Source organism: Saccoglossus kowalevskii, chromosome 13, assembly GCF_978046115.1.
Source record: "Saccoglossus kowalevskii chromosome 13, keSacKowa6.1, whole genome shotgun sequence".
Lineage (NCBI taxonomy): Eukaryota > Metazoa > Hemichordata > Enteropneusta > Harrimaniidae > Saccoglossus > Saccoglossus kowalevskii.
Window position 1 is genome coordinate 20,753,654 of NC_140653.1, and position 20,098 is coordinate 20,773,751.

General features: G+C 35.3%; 1 protein-coding gene across 1 annotated transcript in view; it reads right to left on the reverse strand.

Annotated features, from left to right (window-relative positions):
• Positions 1–15: 15 nt before the first annotated feature.
• The window catches only part of LOC102810404 (proprotein convertase subtilisin/kexin type 5-like), a 79,824-nt gene continuing 59,741 nt past the window's right edge, over positions 16–20,098 (reverse strand). The window contains exons 20-31 of the mRNA XM_085507046.1: positions 19,296–19,646; positions 18,262–18,450; positions 17,891–18,121; positions 16,536–16,740; positions 15,783–15,874; positions 12,615–12,869; positions 11,529–11,756; positions 10,255–10,453; positions 9,828–10,027; positions 5,090–5,277; positions 4,539–4,710; positions 16–3,718 (exon numbers count right to left, since the gene is read on the reverse strand). Of these exons, the coding sequence (XP_085363172.1) occupies positions 3,444–3,718; positions 4,539–4,710; positions 5,090–5,277; positions 9,828–10,027; positions 10,255–10,453; positions 11,529–11,756; positions 12,615–12,869; positions 15,783–15,874; positions 16,536–16,740; positions 17,891–18,121; positions 18,262–18,450; positions 19,296–19,646 (2,585 nt within the window). The 3' untranslated portion in view covers positions 16–3,443. The remainder of the gene's footprint in view (positions 3,719–4,538; positions 4,711–5,089; positions 5,278–9,827; positions 10,028–10,254; positions 10,454–11,528; positions 11,757–12,614; positions 12,870–15,782; positions 15,875–16,535; positions 16,741–17,890; positions 18,122–18,261; positions 18,451–19,295; positions 19,647–20,098) is intronic.

A 20,098-nucleotide genomic window follows, 5' to 3' on the forward strand; every position in this document is an offset into this window, starting at 1 on the left:
AAACACACAAATAACTTCATAAAAGCCATTTTATTAGCAATGTAGACAAACCCCTTAAAGTACATAAAACAATCTAGGAAAATCAATTTAATTTATGACTAATAAGCACCATTGAGAAAAATTTACCTTCTCTGAATAAATATACAATGTTAGAGCAGTGTTGCATTTGAAATGAATGCTGCCCTCTATCATACAGTTACCTAATGATGGTCCTTTCTTTTTTACTGCCCATGAAGGTAACTTAAAATTTGTTTGGTAAATTACTGAAAGTAAATGATATTTGTTTATGACGACTAAGTTTACACCCATTTAAAAAAAAATAAAAAAAAGTGGTAGGGAGCTCCGGACAACAACAACAGCAGCAAGAGATCAAGGAACATCTTAATTTCTTTGGGCCTGATTTATTTTTATAACTGCAACTGATGAAGAGTTTTGTGAAAACATGCAAGACACCGTATTTGCTCCATTAGAAATGCACTTCTAATAGAGACACATGAATCAAACATTTTGTATTGGCTGGATTTTATTGACACCAAAACTCTGATGTAATTTAAGTGCATTGTGATTTTAAAAGAGCAAATACGTGTAACGGATGAACATATAATAAATGCATCAGAGATTTGCATAGCTAATTAAAACATAAGTGATAATTTTCTTTTAAAATCACTTGTATTTTCTTGCAACTAACATATATTTTAATATAATTTGAGTCAGTTTTCATTACATGCAGATCATTTGAAGTTTCTTGGAGGGTTATTTTTTAGAACAATTTGAGCTGTGGAAATGTACCAATCGTGCTCTCATTAGAATAACTATTTTTGAGTACTTTACAGCAATACTGGGAATTTTTCAGACAGTCAGTTAGCAAGATAGGTTTTGGGTTTTGTCCAATCTAAACTTGATGGCGCTGTTACATTGACCTGCGCACAGTTTAGGTCATTCATTATCATAATAGTTGAAAAATTGTTTCAGAGAGATGAATTAGGTGGAGACTACCAAAAAGATTCTAAATTGTTTTATCGCTATCACTATCATTTATCACTATTTTTTAGTTAATTTTGAATTAAATGGACTTAATTTTTTTTTGAAAAATGGTATGCAGCTTTGTGAAAGATAGTAAAAATGGGCTTTTTGCAATTAAAGGGGTTACTGTCGCCGCCATATTGTTGCTGAAACAGCAACATTGCCAGCTAAGTTGCTGATTGGTTTGCCACGTCAATGGTGTGTCTGGTGCACCCTTGTAAAAGTGGTTACAACTAACCAGTTCTAATCATTCAACAATCTCCAGGTGCGCATAACAAAGCAGTCAGCAACTTTGCTAGCAATGTTGATGTTTTGGTGTTCAGAACAATATAGCAATGTCAGTAACCCTTGTCGATATTCTGTTTGTCACCTTATGTAAAAAACTTTCTGTAAAATTTCATAGCGAAAATCACTATTATTTATACATAGCACCAAAAACAAACAAATTTACCATTCTTTAAAATGCAATATCTGCCTTCATTCCAGGACATGTCTGCGTTCTTTTAAATTTTCCCATATTGGGGGGGGGGGGGGTACTATATAAACAACATTCATGCAATCCAGATTATTGATGTCACATTCAAAATGTTTTTGTTCGACTGTCAAATTTTTACTACAAACAAGAATTCCGCAAAGTACGCATTGCTCTGCAGGGTCAAATCGATCTCTGCTATGTGTCGGTCAATACAAGCATTGTACTGCCTTTGTGCATACTTTCTGGTATTCTTGTGATGACATATTTTTCAATCTGCATGGATAAAAAACAAATCCAATATTTGATACAAATTTGTGACTGATGTACAGTGCAGTGCAGTGATTTATTGCATTAATTCTTTGGTGATAAGAATCACTTATTAAAATTTCTTGTCATATCATACTGCATAGATAATATTGATATTAAGTACATGACTGATTTGTTTTCGATAAAACAAATGTATCTCTATATAAAACAAAATTAGCAGAAATTACAAAAGTTTTTGTATGGATGACCATATTTGGAATTGCTAAGTCTGATATTGCTCAAGTCAAAACGATTAAACTACAGCACTAACTAAAAATAAAATTACAACATTTTTATATAATGCAATGATATATGGATGACTATATTCGATATTGCTTTTAAAGTCTTGTAATAATTTTATATTGCTTGATTCAAAATTGTTAAACTACGGTACAAACTAAAAACAAAATGTACTACATACGCACTGACAAAAAGATTTTGAAAAAAAAACTTTCATTTAAAGAAAAAACAATTTTTTTTTTTTTTTTATGAATACTAAAGTAAAATTCTTATTTATACATCAAACATAAGATATGATATTTGTCAGAAAAGGCTTTTTAATCTGTTAAGTTACAGAGTGTGCCTGATTGGCAAGTCAATCAGAAAGAAGCGTGTCCCTTGACAGGTTCATTCAACGAACCAAGTCATGGATAAATGCTTCAACTCAATATGCAAATTTGTGGATGTTACAAACCGTGGAGAGAAGTGGCTGTTTTATGAATGTGCTGCATAGTTGTGTCTGCATTTAAAATTTTTTTGTAAGTTGACTTGCATAGTAAAATTTAGCCCTGTCAAGTGTGGGTGTTATTAACCTTTGGTCGTCAGCTGCCAACTCAAACACCGCCACGGATCCTGCTATAGCAAAATGAGGTAGATACACAGCATATTGATGTGCACCGATATGGATCAAACAGATGAACCAAAAAAAACAACTGTCAGAACCCCCATTTATTGCTGAAAATGTCAATTACACTTTGAATTTAGTGCAATTTGATTACATATTGGGTACGGCCGTACAGGTATAATGGTTATGTTATTGCTATATATGCATTTCTTGTATTGTACTTATGCATTCGTGGCGGTGTTTGAGTGGGCAGCTGACGAATATAAACAATCATATGAAGAATGACAAATTTGAACAGACACTGAGATGAAACATGATAATAGTAAAATAAAATAAAAGAGAAAAATTGAATTGATATTAGATATTTGTATTACACGTAACTCAGTATACATACAAGCACACTATTCAGCATTAACTGATATACATGCTAAATTTAAAAAACAAGATGCAACAAAAAAATTAAAAGTTTAAGTCACATCATTTGAAACCCAGATTTGTCTTCTTCACACCAAGATTCGAATATGTTCTGGAGGGTCGGGAAATTAATCCTAGTAGGTTGTTTAAGAATCTGGAAAAGCAATGTTCTTTTTAAAAAAAAATAGCATTGCAGCTAATTTGCATAACACCAGGTTATGAAAATTGAGCTTTATCGCTCATTCAGTAGGGGTTCAATACTCTATAACGCTGTGGGGACAACCCTGGAAAGAGTGAATTAAATTAAACTGACTAGCATGCGAGTATGACCACCTCATGGCTAGAAGTGCAATGTTATCTTGTTTCCAAATATAATCCGATCTACAAATCATTTTTTGTGTAAATCTCCACATCCTCATCTAGGTACTCTTTTCTTGAGATGGATACTTCGTCAGTTTTTGACTCATAGTGCGTTGGCAATCTGTGATAGTTACGAGCAAAACACAATGCTCTCTTTGATCTGCACTGTAGAACTCCAAACACTATAAAAAACACAGTTACGATACATACAATAACGCCTCCAATCATACCGGCAACGTTCTTAGTCTCTACTATTGGGGTATACTGGCGTCTTGCAGGGCTCAAAATACATGTACCTGGAGAGAACAGATAAAGATTGGAATTTATCACAATATTTTTTATAAAAGCCCGACAATATTGGTATTGTGAGAAAAAATGGCGGTACAGCATTATTGTAAGTCTATGGTACTACTATCACAAAAGCTCCATCAATTTGACTGCTCTATTTCATTGATCACCTTTTATTTATAGCAAAAGTATTTTTTTTTTTTTTCCTACAATCAAATCAATTATTTTAAAGCATGGACTGACTGATGGACTCATTTTTTTCTTGGGGTCCCTCAAATTACAGTTATAGTAATTTGAGTGTTGTTACCAAAGGATAATGGAAATTCCATTGCTGTGCTGTATTGGTTTACACATTTATTTTTGATCACTTTTAAACGTATTTGAACAATTTTTCGGAGAATTGTATTTTTTAATAATTTGAAAGCCATAATTTTGCGGTCAAAATTTGGATTCAACATTTTGCACATTTTTCTAATATTTTTGGACCAAATAAACATTATTTCTCATTGGCTTTAGGTCTTGACCTCAATTATTGAAATAAATAAACATTAAAAAATTGATTTGATAATTAATTTCACAGATAATGAAAAAGTGACAAAAAGTTGACTTGAAGACCTCGCCCAACAAAGGTCTTCATAAATATTTATAAATGTTAATGAGAGTTGACTAAAACAGCCAATCAATGAGCACAGTGCAAAATAACGTCATTTGAAAACGTTTCAATGTTATGCAATTGGCCAATAAAAACCTCTTGTTTCAGTTGAATTGTGAAATTTATTAATATTTATGAAGATGAAGCAAAAGTACATGAAATGAAAATAGTCTTACCATTATCACAGACACAACAATTATTATCTGGAACTGTCACACTGTTAGGATCACAACACTCAACACACTGATGAGTGACTTTGTTGAGCTGTTTAGGAATATTACATTCTAGGCAATTCTTAGCACCACCCCCAATGCATTCCTTGCATGTTTCATGACATTTCCTGCATTGCTGGTCAAGAAATAAAAATCAATTTTATTATTATTATTATCAAAAAGGATAGGCATTATTATTATTTCAATACTGACATTGTCTGCACGTCTAACATTTAATTCTTCTGCATAATCAATGTAGTTTGTGAATACAAGCGGATAAACAATTTTAAAATATTTCTTTTAAGATAATTAAAAAGATTGATGAATTGATATCAGTATACTGCAATACTCCAAGTGAAATGAAGTAATAATATTCAGCTGTAGTAATATATACCAGATTTTTCTATAATTTTTTTTTTATCCCAGTAGTCACCTTTCTATTCCAGAACTTGATCAAAATTGTTGAAAAAGTGTACAAGTTAATTTATGGGCAACAACTGTGATTTCATACATACCGGGATAGTTTGGTTACTTAGAACATTATAAGCAGCATTTAGGCCACCTATATGGTCATCATCAGGAACATTGTGTTTTGTGCCACCACCATCATTATAGTAATATCCAGCCTGGCATCGTGGGTAGCATACATTCTCAACTAATTGGGCATTAAGAGAACATTTTGAACAGTCTTGGGGACCTGGACCTGCAAAATATAGAGAAAAAAAACATTGTTATTTACTATTTAATTTTATATACACCTTCTATATCTCACATACTCACCAGTACATTTCTCACAAGATGGATGGCACTGATTACATTCTATATCTCACATACTCACCAGTACATTTCTCACAAGATGGATGGCACTGAATACATTCTATATCTCACATACTCACCAGTACATTTCTCACAAGATGGATGGCACTGAATACATTCTATATCTCTCATACTCACCAGTACATTTCTCACAAGATGGATGGCACTGATTACATTCTATATCTCTCATACTCACCAGTACATTTCTCACAAGATGGATGGCACTGATTACATCCTATATCTCTCATACTCACCAGAACATTTCTCACAAGTTGTATGGCACTGATTACAATCAGTACCAGTACATTTCTCACAAGATGGATGGCGCTTATAACATTCAATATCTCACATACTCACCAGTACATTTCTCACAAGATGGATGGCGCTGAATACATTCTATATCTCACATACTCACCAGTACATTTCTCACAAGATGGATGGCACTGAATACATTCTATATCTCACATACTCACCAGTACATTTCTCACAAGATGGATGGCACTGAATACATTCTATATCTCACATACTCACCAGTACATTTCTCACAAGATGGATGGCACTGATTACATTCTATATCTCTCATACTCACCAGTACATTTCTCACAAGATGGATGGCACTGATTACATTCTATATCTCTCATACTTACCAGAACATTTCTCACAAGTTGTATGGCACTGATTACAATCAGTACCAGTACATTTCTCACAAGATGGATGGCGCTTATAACATTCAATATCTCACATACTCACCAGTACATTTCTCACAAGTTGTATGGCACTGATTACAATCTATATCTCTCATACTCACCAGTACATTTCTCACAAGATGGATGGCACTGATTACAATCTATATCTCTCATACTCACCAGTACATTTCTCACAAGATGGATGGCGCTGAATACATTCTATATCTCACATACTCACCAGTACATTTCTCACAAGATGGATGGCACTGATTACATTCTATATCCCACATACTCACCAGTACATTTCTCACAAGATGGATGGCGCTTATGACATTCAATATCTCACCATACTCACCAGTACATTTCTCACAAGATGGATGGCACTGATTACATTCTATATCCCACATACTCACCAGTACATTTCTCACAAGATGGATGGCGCTTATAACATTCAATATCTCACATACTCACCAGTACATTTCTCACAAGATGGATGGCGCTGAATACATTCTATATCTCACATACTCACCAGTACATTTCTCACAAGATGGATGGCGCTGAATACATTCTATATCTCACATACTCACCAGTACATTTCTCACAAGATGGATGGCACTGAATACATTCTATATCTCACATAATCACCAGTACATTTCTCACAAGATGGATGGCGCTTATAACATTCAATATCTCACATACTCACCAGTACATTTCTCACAAGATGGATGGCGCTGAATACATTCTATATCCCACATACTCACCAGTACATTTCTCACAAGATGGATGGCGCTTATAACATTCAATATCTCACATACTCACCAGTACATTTCTCACAAGATGGATGGCACTGATTACATTCTATATCTCACATACTCACCAGTACATTTCTCACAAGATGGATGGCACTGAATACATTCTATATCTCACATACTCACCAGTACATTTCTCACAAGATGGATGGCACTGAATACATTCTATATCTCACATACTCACCAGTACATTTCTCACAAGATGGATGGCACTGAATACATTCTATATCTCTCATACTCACCAGTACATTTCTCACAAGATGGATGGCACTGATTACATTCTATATCTCTCATACTCACCAGTACATTTCTCACAAGATGGATGGCACTGATTACATCCTATATCTCTCATACTCACCAGAACATTTCTCACAAGTTGTATGGCACTGATTACAATCAGTACCAGTACATTTCTCACAAGATGGATGGCGCTTATAACATTCAATATCTCACATACTCACCAGTACATTTCTCACAAAATGGATGGCGCTGAATACATTCTATATCTCACATACTCACCAGTACATTTCTCACAAGATGGATGGCACTGAATACATTCTATATCTCACATACTCACCAGTACATTTCTCACAAGATGGATGGCACTGAATACATTCTATATCTCACATACTCACCAGTACATTTCTCACAAGATGGATGGCACTGATTACATTCTATATCTCTCATACTCACCAGTACATTTCTCACAAGATGGATGGCACTGATTACATCCTATATCTCTCATACTCACCAGTACATTTCTCACAAGATGGATGGCGCTGAATACATTCTATATCTCACATACTCACCAGTACATTTCTCACAAGATGGATGGCACTGAATACATTCTATATCTCACATAATCACCAGTACATTTCTCACAAGATGGATGGCGCTTATAACATTCAATATCTCACATACTCACCAGTACATTTCTCACAAGATGGATGGCGCTGAATACATTCTATATCTCACATACTCACCAGTACATTTCTCACAAGATGGATGGCACTGAATACATTCTATATCTTGCATACTCACCAGTACATTTCTCACAAGATGGACGGCACTGAATACATTCTATATCTCACATACTCACCAGTACATTTCTCACAAGATGGATGGCACTGAATACATTCTATATCTCACATACTCACCAGTACATTTCTCACAAGATGGATGGCACTGAATACATTCTATATCTCACATACTCACCAGTACATTTCTCACAAGATGGATGGCGCTGAATACATTCTATATCTCACATACTCACCAGTACATTTCTCACAAGATGGATGGCACTGAATACATTCTATATCTCACATAATCACCAGTACATTTCTCACAAGATGGATGGCACTGAATACATTCTATATCTCACACAATCACCAGTACATTTCTCACAAGATGGATGGCATTGATTACATTCTACAACTCACAGACTCACCAGTACATTTCTCACAAGATGGATGGCACTGATTACATTCTATATCCCACATACTCACCAGAACATTTCTCACAAGATGGATGGCACTTATAACATTCAATATCTCACATACTCACCAGTACATTTCTCACAAGATGGATGGCGCTGAATACATTCTATATCTCACATACTCACCAGTACATTTCTCACAAGATGGATGGCACTGAATACATTCTATATCTCACATACTCACCAGTACATTTCTCACAAGATGGATGGCACTGAATACATTCTATATCTCACATACTCACCAGTACATTTCTCACAAGATGGATGGCACTGAATACATTCTATATCTCTCATACTCACCAGTACATTTCTCACAAGATGGATGGCACTGATTACATTCTATATCTCTCATACTCACCAGTACATTTCTCACAAGATGGATGGCACTGATTACATTCTATATCTCTCATACTCACCAGTACATTTCTCACAAGTTGTATGGCACTGATTACATTCTATATCTCACATACTCACCAGTACATTTCTCACAAGATGGATGGCACTGAATACATTCTATATCTCACATACTCACCAGTACATTTCTCACAAGATGGATGGCACTGAATACATTCTATATCTCTCATACTCACCAGTACATTTCTCACAAGATGGATGGCACTGATTACATTCTATATCTCTCATACTCACCAGTACATTTCTCACAAGATGGATGGCACTGATTACAATCTATATCTCTCATACTCACCAGTACATTTCTCACAAGATGGATGGCGCTGAATACATTCTATATCTCACATACTCACCAGTACATTTCTCACAAGATGGATGGCACTGATTACATTCTATATCTCTCATACTCACCAGTACATTTCTCACAAGATGGATGGCACTGATTACATTCTATATCTCTCATACTCACCAGTACATTTCTCACAAGATGGATGGCACTGATTACATTCTATATCTCACATACTCACCAGTACATTTCTCACAAGTTGTATGGCACTGATTACAAGCTATATCTCTCATACTCACCAGTACATTTTTCACAAGATGGATGGCACTGATTACATTCTATATCTCTCATACTCACCAGTACATTTCTCACAAGTTGGATGGCACTGATTACATTCTATATCTCACATAATCACCAGTACATTTCTCACAAGATGGATGGCACTGAATACATTCTATATCTCACATACTCACCAGTACATTTCTCACAAGATGGATGGCACTGATTACATTCTATATCTCTCATACTCACCAGTACATTTCTCACAAGATGGATGGCACTGATTACATCCTATATCTCTCATACTTACCAGAACATTTCTCACAAGTTGTATGGCACTGATTACAATCAGTACCAGTACATTTCTCACAAAATGGATGGCACTGATTACATTCTATATCTCACATAATCACCAGTACATTTCTCACAAGATGGACGACACTGATTACATTCTATATCTCACATACTCACCAGTACATTTTTCACAAGATGGATGGCACTGAATACATTCGTTGTTCTCATAATAGTAATTCGATTCACATTTGTCTTTGCATTCACCACGTTCAAGTACTTTCCCATCAGCACAACTTAGACACTCAGATTTTGTGGAACCACTACATTTTTCACAACTCATGTCGCATCGTTCACATTTTCCATCTGAAACAAAAAATCTATATAAAGAAAAATAATTAATAATTTGCAGAAAGAATTTTTATGTTGAGGAAATTTCAACACTGAGGTTCTTCAAACAAAGTGGAAGGGTCTGTGTGAATCTTGTATATAATGACACTAACAGGACCTAGAAAACTTGTTCAAACTTGCATACATTTTCTAAATTTAAATGTTTTACTATTATAGTAATTCATTCATTCACGCAGTTATACTTATTGTAGCCTACCCAGGACCGCAATCTGTGCGACAGCTATGCCGATTCCAGACTAAATGTTCTTGACATGAAGTACAATCATCATCCATTGGACCTTGACATGTTTTACAGTTATAGTGACATCGACGACACTCTTGTACATCTTTACCATCAACATCTTCCACGCGGTCACCATAGTAACCATCAGGGCACTCGGTCAGGCAGCTATAGTCTTAACAAGAAGAAATTATCTAATTTATCGAGTGCATTCACACAATATAAATTTATTTTATAGGAGAAATGATAATTGTCTTTATTTTTTGCACATAGCTGGAGTTTGACTGTGGATTTAATTTAATTTTAAGAAGTAAGTATGAAAACAAAAATTGCTTTATATTGAAGACAAAAATACAAGGAGATTAATTGAAATATTCACAATTGCCAGGTACAAGAGCTTGGTAATTGTTTGCAGACTTTGAACAGTCATTTTCTATTTCTCAGTTCATGAAAAAATTGTAAACAAGCCATGCATGGCACAGTCCTCGTTAGTTATCAAATTTAAGATATATTGTTTTGTTTATAGTAATATAGTTGGAACATAAACATGTCAGTATGGATCAAGAAGATGATGCTTGATTATGATGATTTGTTAACATTAAAATGATTGACATCTTGATCGTCAAATGAGTACTTGTCCATATTGAGAAAAATTGCTCTGGAACAGCATTGATTGAAACAAAATGGCCACCAGTCGGCCATTTTGAATATCTATAACATGATGTAAAACCAATATATAAATTTTGATCATAATCAGTCAAAGCGTGGCAGAGATATATATATATCACTAGAACTGCATTCATTAAAACAAAATGGCCGACAGATGTGCATCAAGGTCCCATAATTTCGAACGTATGTACCAAGTTTAAACAAAATCCATCCATAAAAATGGCTGCCATTCTGCAATCTTGAATCAGATCATGAAACAAATTGATGTGCATATGTATAATATTATGTGTGATGTATGTGTGAAGTTTGATTGTGATTGGTCCAGGTATGTCCAAGATACAGGTCTAGACGGACCGACATATGCACGCATGCACGCACAAAGGTCAAAACATAAGTCCCTGTTTTCGGACTGCGTCCAAACAGCGACTAATTAAAGGTTGGTGGGCATTCTTGTCAGATCCTTGTGGAACACTGCCAGATGTTTTAATACAAATCATATTCTAACTGCTGACAACCACTGAGCTGTCAGCTAGATGGTGAGAGAGTGTCAGAAGTTATTGAGCCCAACAGAAATCTCTTACCTTTATGATAGAGAGGCAGCTCACAGCTCAAACAATCAATTTCAGTATCACCATCACATGTAGAACAAGATTCATGGCAAGGCATACACTGAACACCAATCTCGAACATCCCAGTTGGGCAGTTGGATCTACATGTCTTAGTATCCTCATCAAAGAAGAAATGGAAATTACATTCTGTACACTGGCTTGCCGCTGGCCCCTCACATTCCCAACAAGAAGAATGGCATGCTGTAATAAATTATTCAACAAGTCATAAGATGAAATGATTCACAGTTCGTTCGTACCAATTCACAAAGTAAGTTATGTGGTTCTGATAACATGTACCATAATTCTCTGAAAGATCGTCCACTACAAAAGATAGTCCATGGGCATTGTTTCAGCACCTGGGCATTGTTTCAGCACCTGGGCATTGTTTCAGCCCATGGGCATTGTTTCAGCCCATGGGCATTGTTTCAGCACCTGGGCATTATTTCAGCACCTGGGCATTATTTCAGCACCTGGGCATTATTTCAGCACCTGGGCATTATTTCAGCAGCTGGACATTATTTCAGCACCTGGGCATTATTTCAGCACATGGGCGATCCTGTGGTGCTGCAAAAAAAGCATATGGTTCTTTTTTCAAGAGATCTATCAATAGAATACAAATGGAAAATATTTTTTTCTTGTGTGTATAATTTTTGTTTCATTCAATTAATAGCGATTCATTTTTATTTTTCAAGTGAAAACAGATACAAACAACATTTGCCATAATTATTTGAATTGTTCAATAAACACACGACTTAGAACAGCATTTCTTGAAACAAAATGGCCACCAGTCGGCCATTTTGAAACCAATCTGAGAATCTGTATGTATCAACAAAATCCATTCATAAACAACTGTGGAATTGAATAAATGCTTGATTTTGACAACTTTTTAGCACAAAAATGGACATGATGCCATATATCTGTGCAGTTTGAATGTGATCAGACTAGGCAAGTCCAATATACAGGTGGATACACATGCACAGAGGTCGAAATATAAGTCCTTGTGAATCCGAACAGAGACTAAAAACCTCCTCAAGTGATAAATATAACAGGACTAGTTACCTTCACACCGTCCACTTCTTGTATCATGGTATTCACTGTTTAGACAATGAGCCACACATTTACCACCTTCCAAGATCTTTTTTCCATTGCAGCTTGTGCAATCATACTGGGAAGGACCAACACAGGTAGCACATCCATCATGGCAGTCGTGACAATTCAATTTATTATCAATCCAGACATCATACTGACCATTAAGACAAGTTTCATCATTTAAATAACAGAGGCCATTGTGAATTCTGAAACCATTGTCACATTCTGGGGAATAACCAGAGCAAAAGAATCTGTATGTTACTAGTTTAGATGACATCTTGTGAACGAAGGGCTTCTAATGAGAGTAAATATATAACTTTGAACATCAAAGATAACTTTTGTCACCATTCACAAAATAGTTCTACCGTATGTGCATATTAATTAGGTAATTTGCATATCATTAACCCTTTGAGCACTAAAGTCAACTTTTGTCACAATTCACAAAATAGTTCTATATACCGTATGTGCATATTAATTAGGTAATTTGCATATCATTAACCCTATGAGCACCAAAGTCAACTTTTGTCACCATTCACAAAATAGTTCTACCGTAGTTGTCCGAGTATAAACCCCTGCTAGAGTATAAGTCATTTATCTGATTACACATCTGAGAGAGGTCCACATGTAATACTTATATAAGTTATATCAAAGCAATTGAACTTACGGTTGTTTAAAGAAGTCGAAAATATCACTTTTTACCAAAAATGACAAAAATATTCATCAAATTAGAGAATTGATATCATCACAAAATGAACAATTCTGAGAGAGGTCCACATGTTATACCTATATATGTAATATCAAAGCAATTGAACTTGCAGTTTTTAACAAGAAGTCGAAAATATCACTTTTTACCAAAAATTACAAAAATATTCATCAAAATTATAGAATTGAAGATATGATCATGAAATGAACAAATCTGAGAGAGGTCCACATGTAGTACCTATATAAATAATATCAAAGCAATCAGACTTACGGTTTTTAACAAGAAGTCAAAAAAAATCACTTTTACCAAAGTTAAAGTTGTTTTTTGCATATTTTGGCGTCATTTTTTAGACATTTCAATCTTTCCTGACGCTTAAAATAGTCTATTTAAGTTTTTAAGAGCGTGTTTATTGTGACTAGTGTGAATGGGCAAGCTTCGTTTCGACAATGGTAGTTATCACTGTAAACAATGTTGAATTATTCTTCTAATGCTCAGTTTATCTTTTGAAAAGAACTATTTTTTATTTGAAAAAATAAATCATACCGTTTCCATATCAAAATCTAAGCCAAAATATCATACTACAACATCAAATCTTTTTCGCGTTGCATTCAACATTAACATATTCAAATGAGCTATGGTAATTTGAACACTTTGGCATCATCCAGCATTTTGATTGGTTAATTAGGGATTTGACCTATTAGGACAACTTGTGCACTAGAAAGAACATGGCAGATACCTGACAGCATCGAGCATATATATGCGACCGGAATCATTTGCTTACAATGAAACTAAGTTAAATTTTATTTGCAATTTAATAATTATAACAATTCAACAAATTTATTTTTTTGTACGTTATTATAATCACTATACTGAGTAATAATCAACAATTGTGAAACGCAGCATGACCGGATTGCGCAACCATGAAGGCAATGCAGTTGTGTTAGTTTTTATTTGAAATTTCGTTTAGAATATACTTTCGTTACCCCAAAACGTACAGACCAATATTTCCGTGAAATGCAGGGTCGAATGCTGTTCCACTTAGTAAACGCACCCAAGAGTGATTTGTGACCCCGGGGCGTAACGACCGATCCTCAAGTTAATTTGAACGATGATAGTCGAAGAAGACACTCTAGTATCATACACACGACGATGTGTTTATGAGTAAATTTGCATAAATTATTACTCTGGAGAAGTTTTAACTTTTATCCGTTTGTAAGCCCCCCCCCCCCCATTTTCGTCAATTCACCATTTTCCTGGAGGGTTTATACAGTATGTGCATATTAATTAGGTAATTTGCATATCATTAACCCTTTGAGCACCAAAGTCAACTTTTGTTCCTATTCACAAAATAGCTCTACATACCGTATGTGCATATCATTGACCCTTTGAGCACCAAAGTCAACTTTTGTTACCATTCACAAAATAGTTCTATATACCGTATGTGCATATTAATTAGGTAATTTGCATATCATTAACCTCTTGAGTACGAAAGTCAACTTTTGTTCCTATTCACAAAATAGCTCTACATACCGTATGTGCATATTAATTAGGTAATTTGCATATCATTGACCCTTTGAGCACCAAAGTCAACTTTTGTTACCATTCACAAAATAGTTCTATATACCGTATATGCATATTTAATTAAGTAATTTGCATACCATTAACCCTTTGAGCACCATTCACAAAATAGTTCTATATACCGTATATGCATATTAATTAGGTAATTTGCATATCATTGACCCTTTGAGCAGCAGTCAACTTTTGTCACTATTCACAAAATAGTTCTATATACTATGTGCATATTAATTAGGTAATTTGCATATCATTAACTCTTTAATCACCACTCACAAAATAGTTCTATATACCGTATATGCATATTAATTGAGTAATTTGCATATTATTAACCCTTTAAACATCAAAGTAAACTTTTGTCACCATTCACTTAATAAACCTGTGCAAATTTGTCCTTGTACAGTGAATTTCATGATGGCGTGACTGTATTTTATAGTAAATCACATGTTGATGGATGCATGGCAGCCTAAGATTGACTTGCAAAGACTCATGGGTAGTGGACATTACCGAATGACTTCTATATCCTAAGAAAGTGTATTCTTCAGATTTGAATGAGGCACAATAATCTTTCAGGGCAAACGCCTTAGATAATAAAATTTCCATAAAAAAACATTCATGCTTTCTGCAACTGAAACTTCAACCCATAAATCCATTGCCACAACCATCACCATGTTACATCATTATGGGAAGATTTAATCTAGAGTTTGGGGAAATGATACATAAAGTCCATTTGGATCTGAATTAACAAAGAAATTATGGAAAATACACATGAATTTGTGAAAATTATGGCATTTAAAAAGCATTCTATTTTTAAAACTGCATTATTGAACGGTGTTAGTGTTAAACAGCATACAGTATATTACCTTCGCAGTCACCAATCTGATTACATTGTTTGCAAAATGATGGACAACCTGCTTCAGTCCGCACACACTCATTACCATCCTCAGTATAATACCTAAGACCAAAGAAAAAAAAGTTAACAATGAACATCTTTATCTCATGTACTTCTCAGAATCTACAATGATGAAAATTACTATAGTAATGAATAGAAGAATTTTCAAGGAAATAACTGTAAATTGGGAATACCCAATTGATGCAATTACCCAATACTCAGCTGGAATCAATTTTCGCTGAAAAGACTTTTTGGGTGTTCTGTATGGAATTTATTTTCACTGATATTTGACAAGTTGAATGTAAAATATAGAAAAAAAAGTATATTCGCTGAATTTTATTTTCACTGAATCATTCCTTCAGCAAAAATAGCGAAAATAAATTAAGTGAAAAATAAAAGGATTTTACAGTAGTAGCATGCATTTAATATGTAAATGAAACTACAGTTAAGTAAGCAATTTGTTCATGGTCCAGCACATGATACTGTATTTGTTCTATTAATAGTGTATGTGCTTATGTAAATTGCCGAGGTGTTTCTATAAGGTCAAAATAATAATATTTTATGACTCAACATACAACAAATGCAACTTTCAGTTTATACATGTATTCGGGTGCACTTCTAATACAGCCAAATTAGTAAAAACATTTTCTTTAGAGATGTACTTCTAATAAAACAAATACAGTATACAATTAAATGATTCAATTGGGCAAGAGTGTTAACTTACATAGGACATGCATCAACACAAGTCCCATTATATAAGAAAGTACTGTGCTGACAGCTCACACAGTTGTCCCTATGTTGAGTGCAATCTTCACATTCTAAAGCACATGGTTGACATTCTGAAATACTCTCTGGTACCATCATATTTTGAGCATAGAAACCAATAGGGCAGTGTTTGACACAGCTGACACCTTCATAGAGTATGTCACCTATGGTTGAAATAAACAATGAATATTCAAATTAAACAAAAAAAATCTTGGAATAAACTTCTGGATAGTGTTGGAGGCATATGAAGTAGAAATAGAAAATGTCTGTGAATGCTCAATGTGAAAGCAATCTGATAAAAGTATTGAAGTTCATAATACAATGAGAACATAAATAAAGGCAAAGAATGAAAGGAAAACTGTCTGCTATCTATCCCTGAGCATCAAGGTTGGTATGGCCAATCACAGTTAGCAGGGTTGGTATGGCCAATCACAGTTAGCAGGGTTGGTATGGCCAATCACAGTTTGCAGGTTTGGTATGGCCAATCACAGTTTGCAGGTTTGGTATGGCCAATCACAGTTAGCAGGGTTGGTATGGCCAATCACAGTTAGCAGGGTTGGTATGGCCAATCACAGTTAGCAGGATTGGTATGGCCAATCACAGTTTGCAGGATTGGTATGGCCAATCACAGTTTGCAGGGTTGGCATGGCCAGTCACAGTTTGCAGGATTGGCATGGCCAATCACAGTTTGCAGGGTTGGCATGGCCAATCACAGTTTGCCGGGTTGGCATGGCCAATCACAGTTTGCAGGGTTGGCATGGCCAATCACAGTTTGCAGGGTTGGCATGGCCAATCACAGTTTGCAGGGTTGGCATGGCCAATCACAGTTAGCAGGGTTGGTATGGCCAATCACAGTTTGCAGGGTTGGTATGGCCAATCACAGTTTGCAGGGTTGGTATGGCCAATCACAGTTTGCAGGGTTGGTATGGCCAATCACAGTTTGCAGGGTTGGTATGGCCAATCACAGTTAGCAGGGTTGGTATGGCCAGTCACAGTTTGCAGGGTTGGTATGGCCAATCACAGTTTGCAGGATTGGTATGGCCAATCACAGTTTGCAGGGTTGGTATGGCCAATCACAGTTAGCAGGGTTGGTATGGCCAATCACAGTTAGCAGGATTGGTATGGCCAATCACAGTTTGCAGGGTTGGTATGGCCAATCACAGTTTGCAGGATTGATATGGTCAATCACAGTTTGCAGGATTGATATGGTCAATCACAGTTTGCAGGGTTAAAAACAATTAAATAGAAACAAACAAGGTATTTATTCTAATTAGTATAATCAAATAGATAGAAATCACTATACTGTATATTTACCATCGTTGCATTCTAAGCAATCAGTGTCAGTATTACCAAGGCACGTCTTACAGGTCACATGACATTTCTGACACGTTCCACTGGAATAGTCCTCATAGTAACCAGCACCACATAGTCTTTCGCATGAACCATCTTCTTTCAAGAATTTTCCAAATTCACAGCTGAGACAATCTGTACTGCTGCCACCAGTGCAGCTGCCACAGGTAGGGTGACACAATTCACAAGTATCATCTAGAGAAAAAAACAGAAAAAATTGTTTGTACGTACCTATTGTTCAAGAATGCGTGTATTAATGATCTCCCTCAATCTACCATATTTATGGTTTGTGCATACAGAAGTCCTAATAATTGATTAAAAATAGTGTTACTCACGGCTTTCATACTCTCCAAATGAACAGCGGGAAAGACAGTTGCCATCACGTATATCATAGTTTTGATGACATGTTTTACAGTCAAAGTCTGACGGTCCGTCGCAGGTCTCGCATGATCTGTGACAAGGCATACATAAGCTGGATTCATCAAGGTACTGGTTGTCTTCACATTCATATACACACATATATCCTATAAAATATGGGGTTACAACAAATCTCCAGTTGAATAACGGCTTACAGTAATCAAACATGTGAAATTATTATATTGCTAATAAAAATTACATATCAGCAAAAAAGTCACCCAGAAGGACTTAGTTTTGCCAGAGACCCATAGCACTTAGTTTTGCCAGAGACCCGTAGCGCTCAACCCAGAAGCACTTAGTTTTGCCAGTGATACCCTGTAAAATTCAACCCAGAAGCACTTAGTTTTGCCAGAGACCCATAGCACTCAACCCAGAAGCACTTAGTTTTGCCAGTGATACCCTGTAGAATTCAACCCAGAAGCACTTAGTTTTGCCAGTGATACCCTGTAGAATTCAACCCAGAAGCCCTTAGTTTTGCCACTGAGATCTCGTAGCATTCAACCCAGAAGCACTTAGTTTTCCAATATAAACCCCTAGCATTCAATCCAATTTGAGCCATGAGCATTTTAATCAGAATGTCCTACTTTTGTGGAGCCATTTATTCCTAAGTTACATGAATAGATTCTTTGAGTGTGATACAGGTAATAAGGTGGAGCCCAGAACAGAATATTTTTGTTTTAGCTATTTAGGTAAAATGTTTCTGTTAAACAAAAACAAAAAGACAAATTAAAATGCCCTAATTGTGCACGTTTGTGATACTAAAAAAAATGCCAGGATGTGTGGCCTTTGGGGTCATAAAAGTACCAGGATGTGTGACCATTAGGGGTCATAAAAGTACCAGGATGTGTGACCTTTAGGGGTCATAAAAGTGTACTATTAGAAATAAATCTGGTCGCTTAAACATAAACTTTCTCCCACCACACCACATAGATAATGCATCATGCAAACTCACCACTTAGCCACCTTTTGTCATCACAACTTGTGCAGTCATCTACATCAGAACCAATGCATTCTGCACATGATGGGTGGCATTCACCGCATATGTTGTTGTCATAGTCAAAATACGTCTGTGGTGGACAAACTGATTCACATGTAGAATCGAGTGTCAAAAAATAATCCCCAGAACAGCTCAAACAAGAAGTGTGGTGTTTATCGAAGCATGAGTGACATTGCTGATGGCATGCATGACACTCATTCGTGTCTTCATTAGCATAGGTGTTACTTGGACATTCAGTTATTGACACGCACCGATTTTCGTAAAGAAAAAAACTGTTGTAGCAAGAATTACACAAGTTTGGATCATCTGAAATAAATAACACAGAGAAACAATAAACGCATTTCCTATTTAATTCTTACTGCATAATCCATGAATGCTAGGTTTAACCATACAATGGATTTTCAGCAATTTGATCATAATTTGGTTTCAATGTCATCCAATAATAATAACTTTATTGCATCCTCAGAAGTATATATTTTATATTGGTTTACAGCAATAAATATATAAGTGATTAAAATAATAGCAAAGTAAAAAACATAAAAAAAATAGAGAAAGGCATTATATCCAAAGAAAGCTCATTTCTTAAAATGAATGATTTATGCAGAAATTCCCCTAAAAGTTTAATTATAATTCTGTCATTACTTTTCATTAAATATGTGAATTTTTGCAGGTCAGTAATCATTTCTTTGGGGCATAAAATACTGGAAAAAAATCATTTCTATCTGTTTGATATCGTGGGCAAAATACAAGAAAGTGTA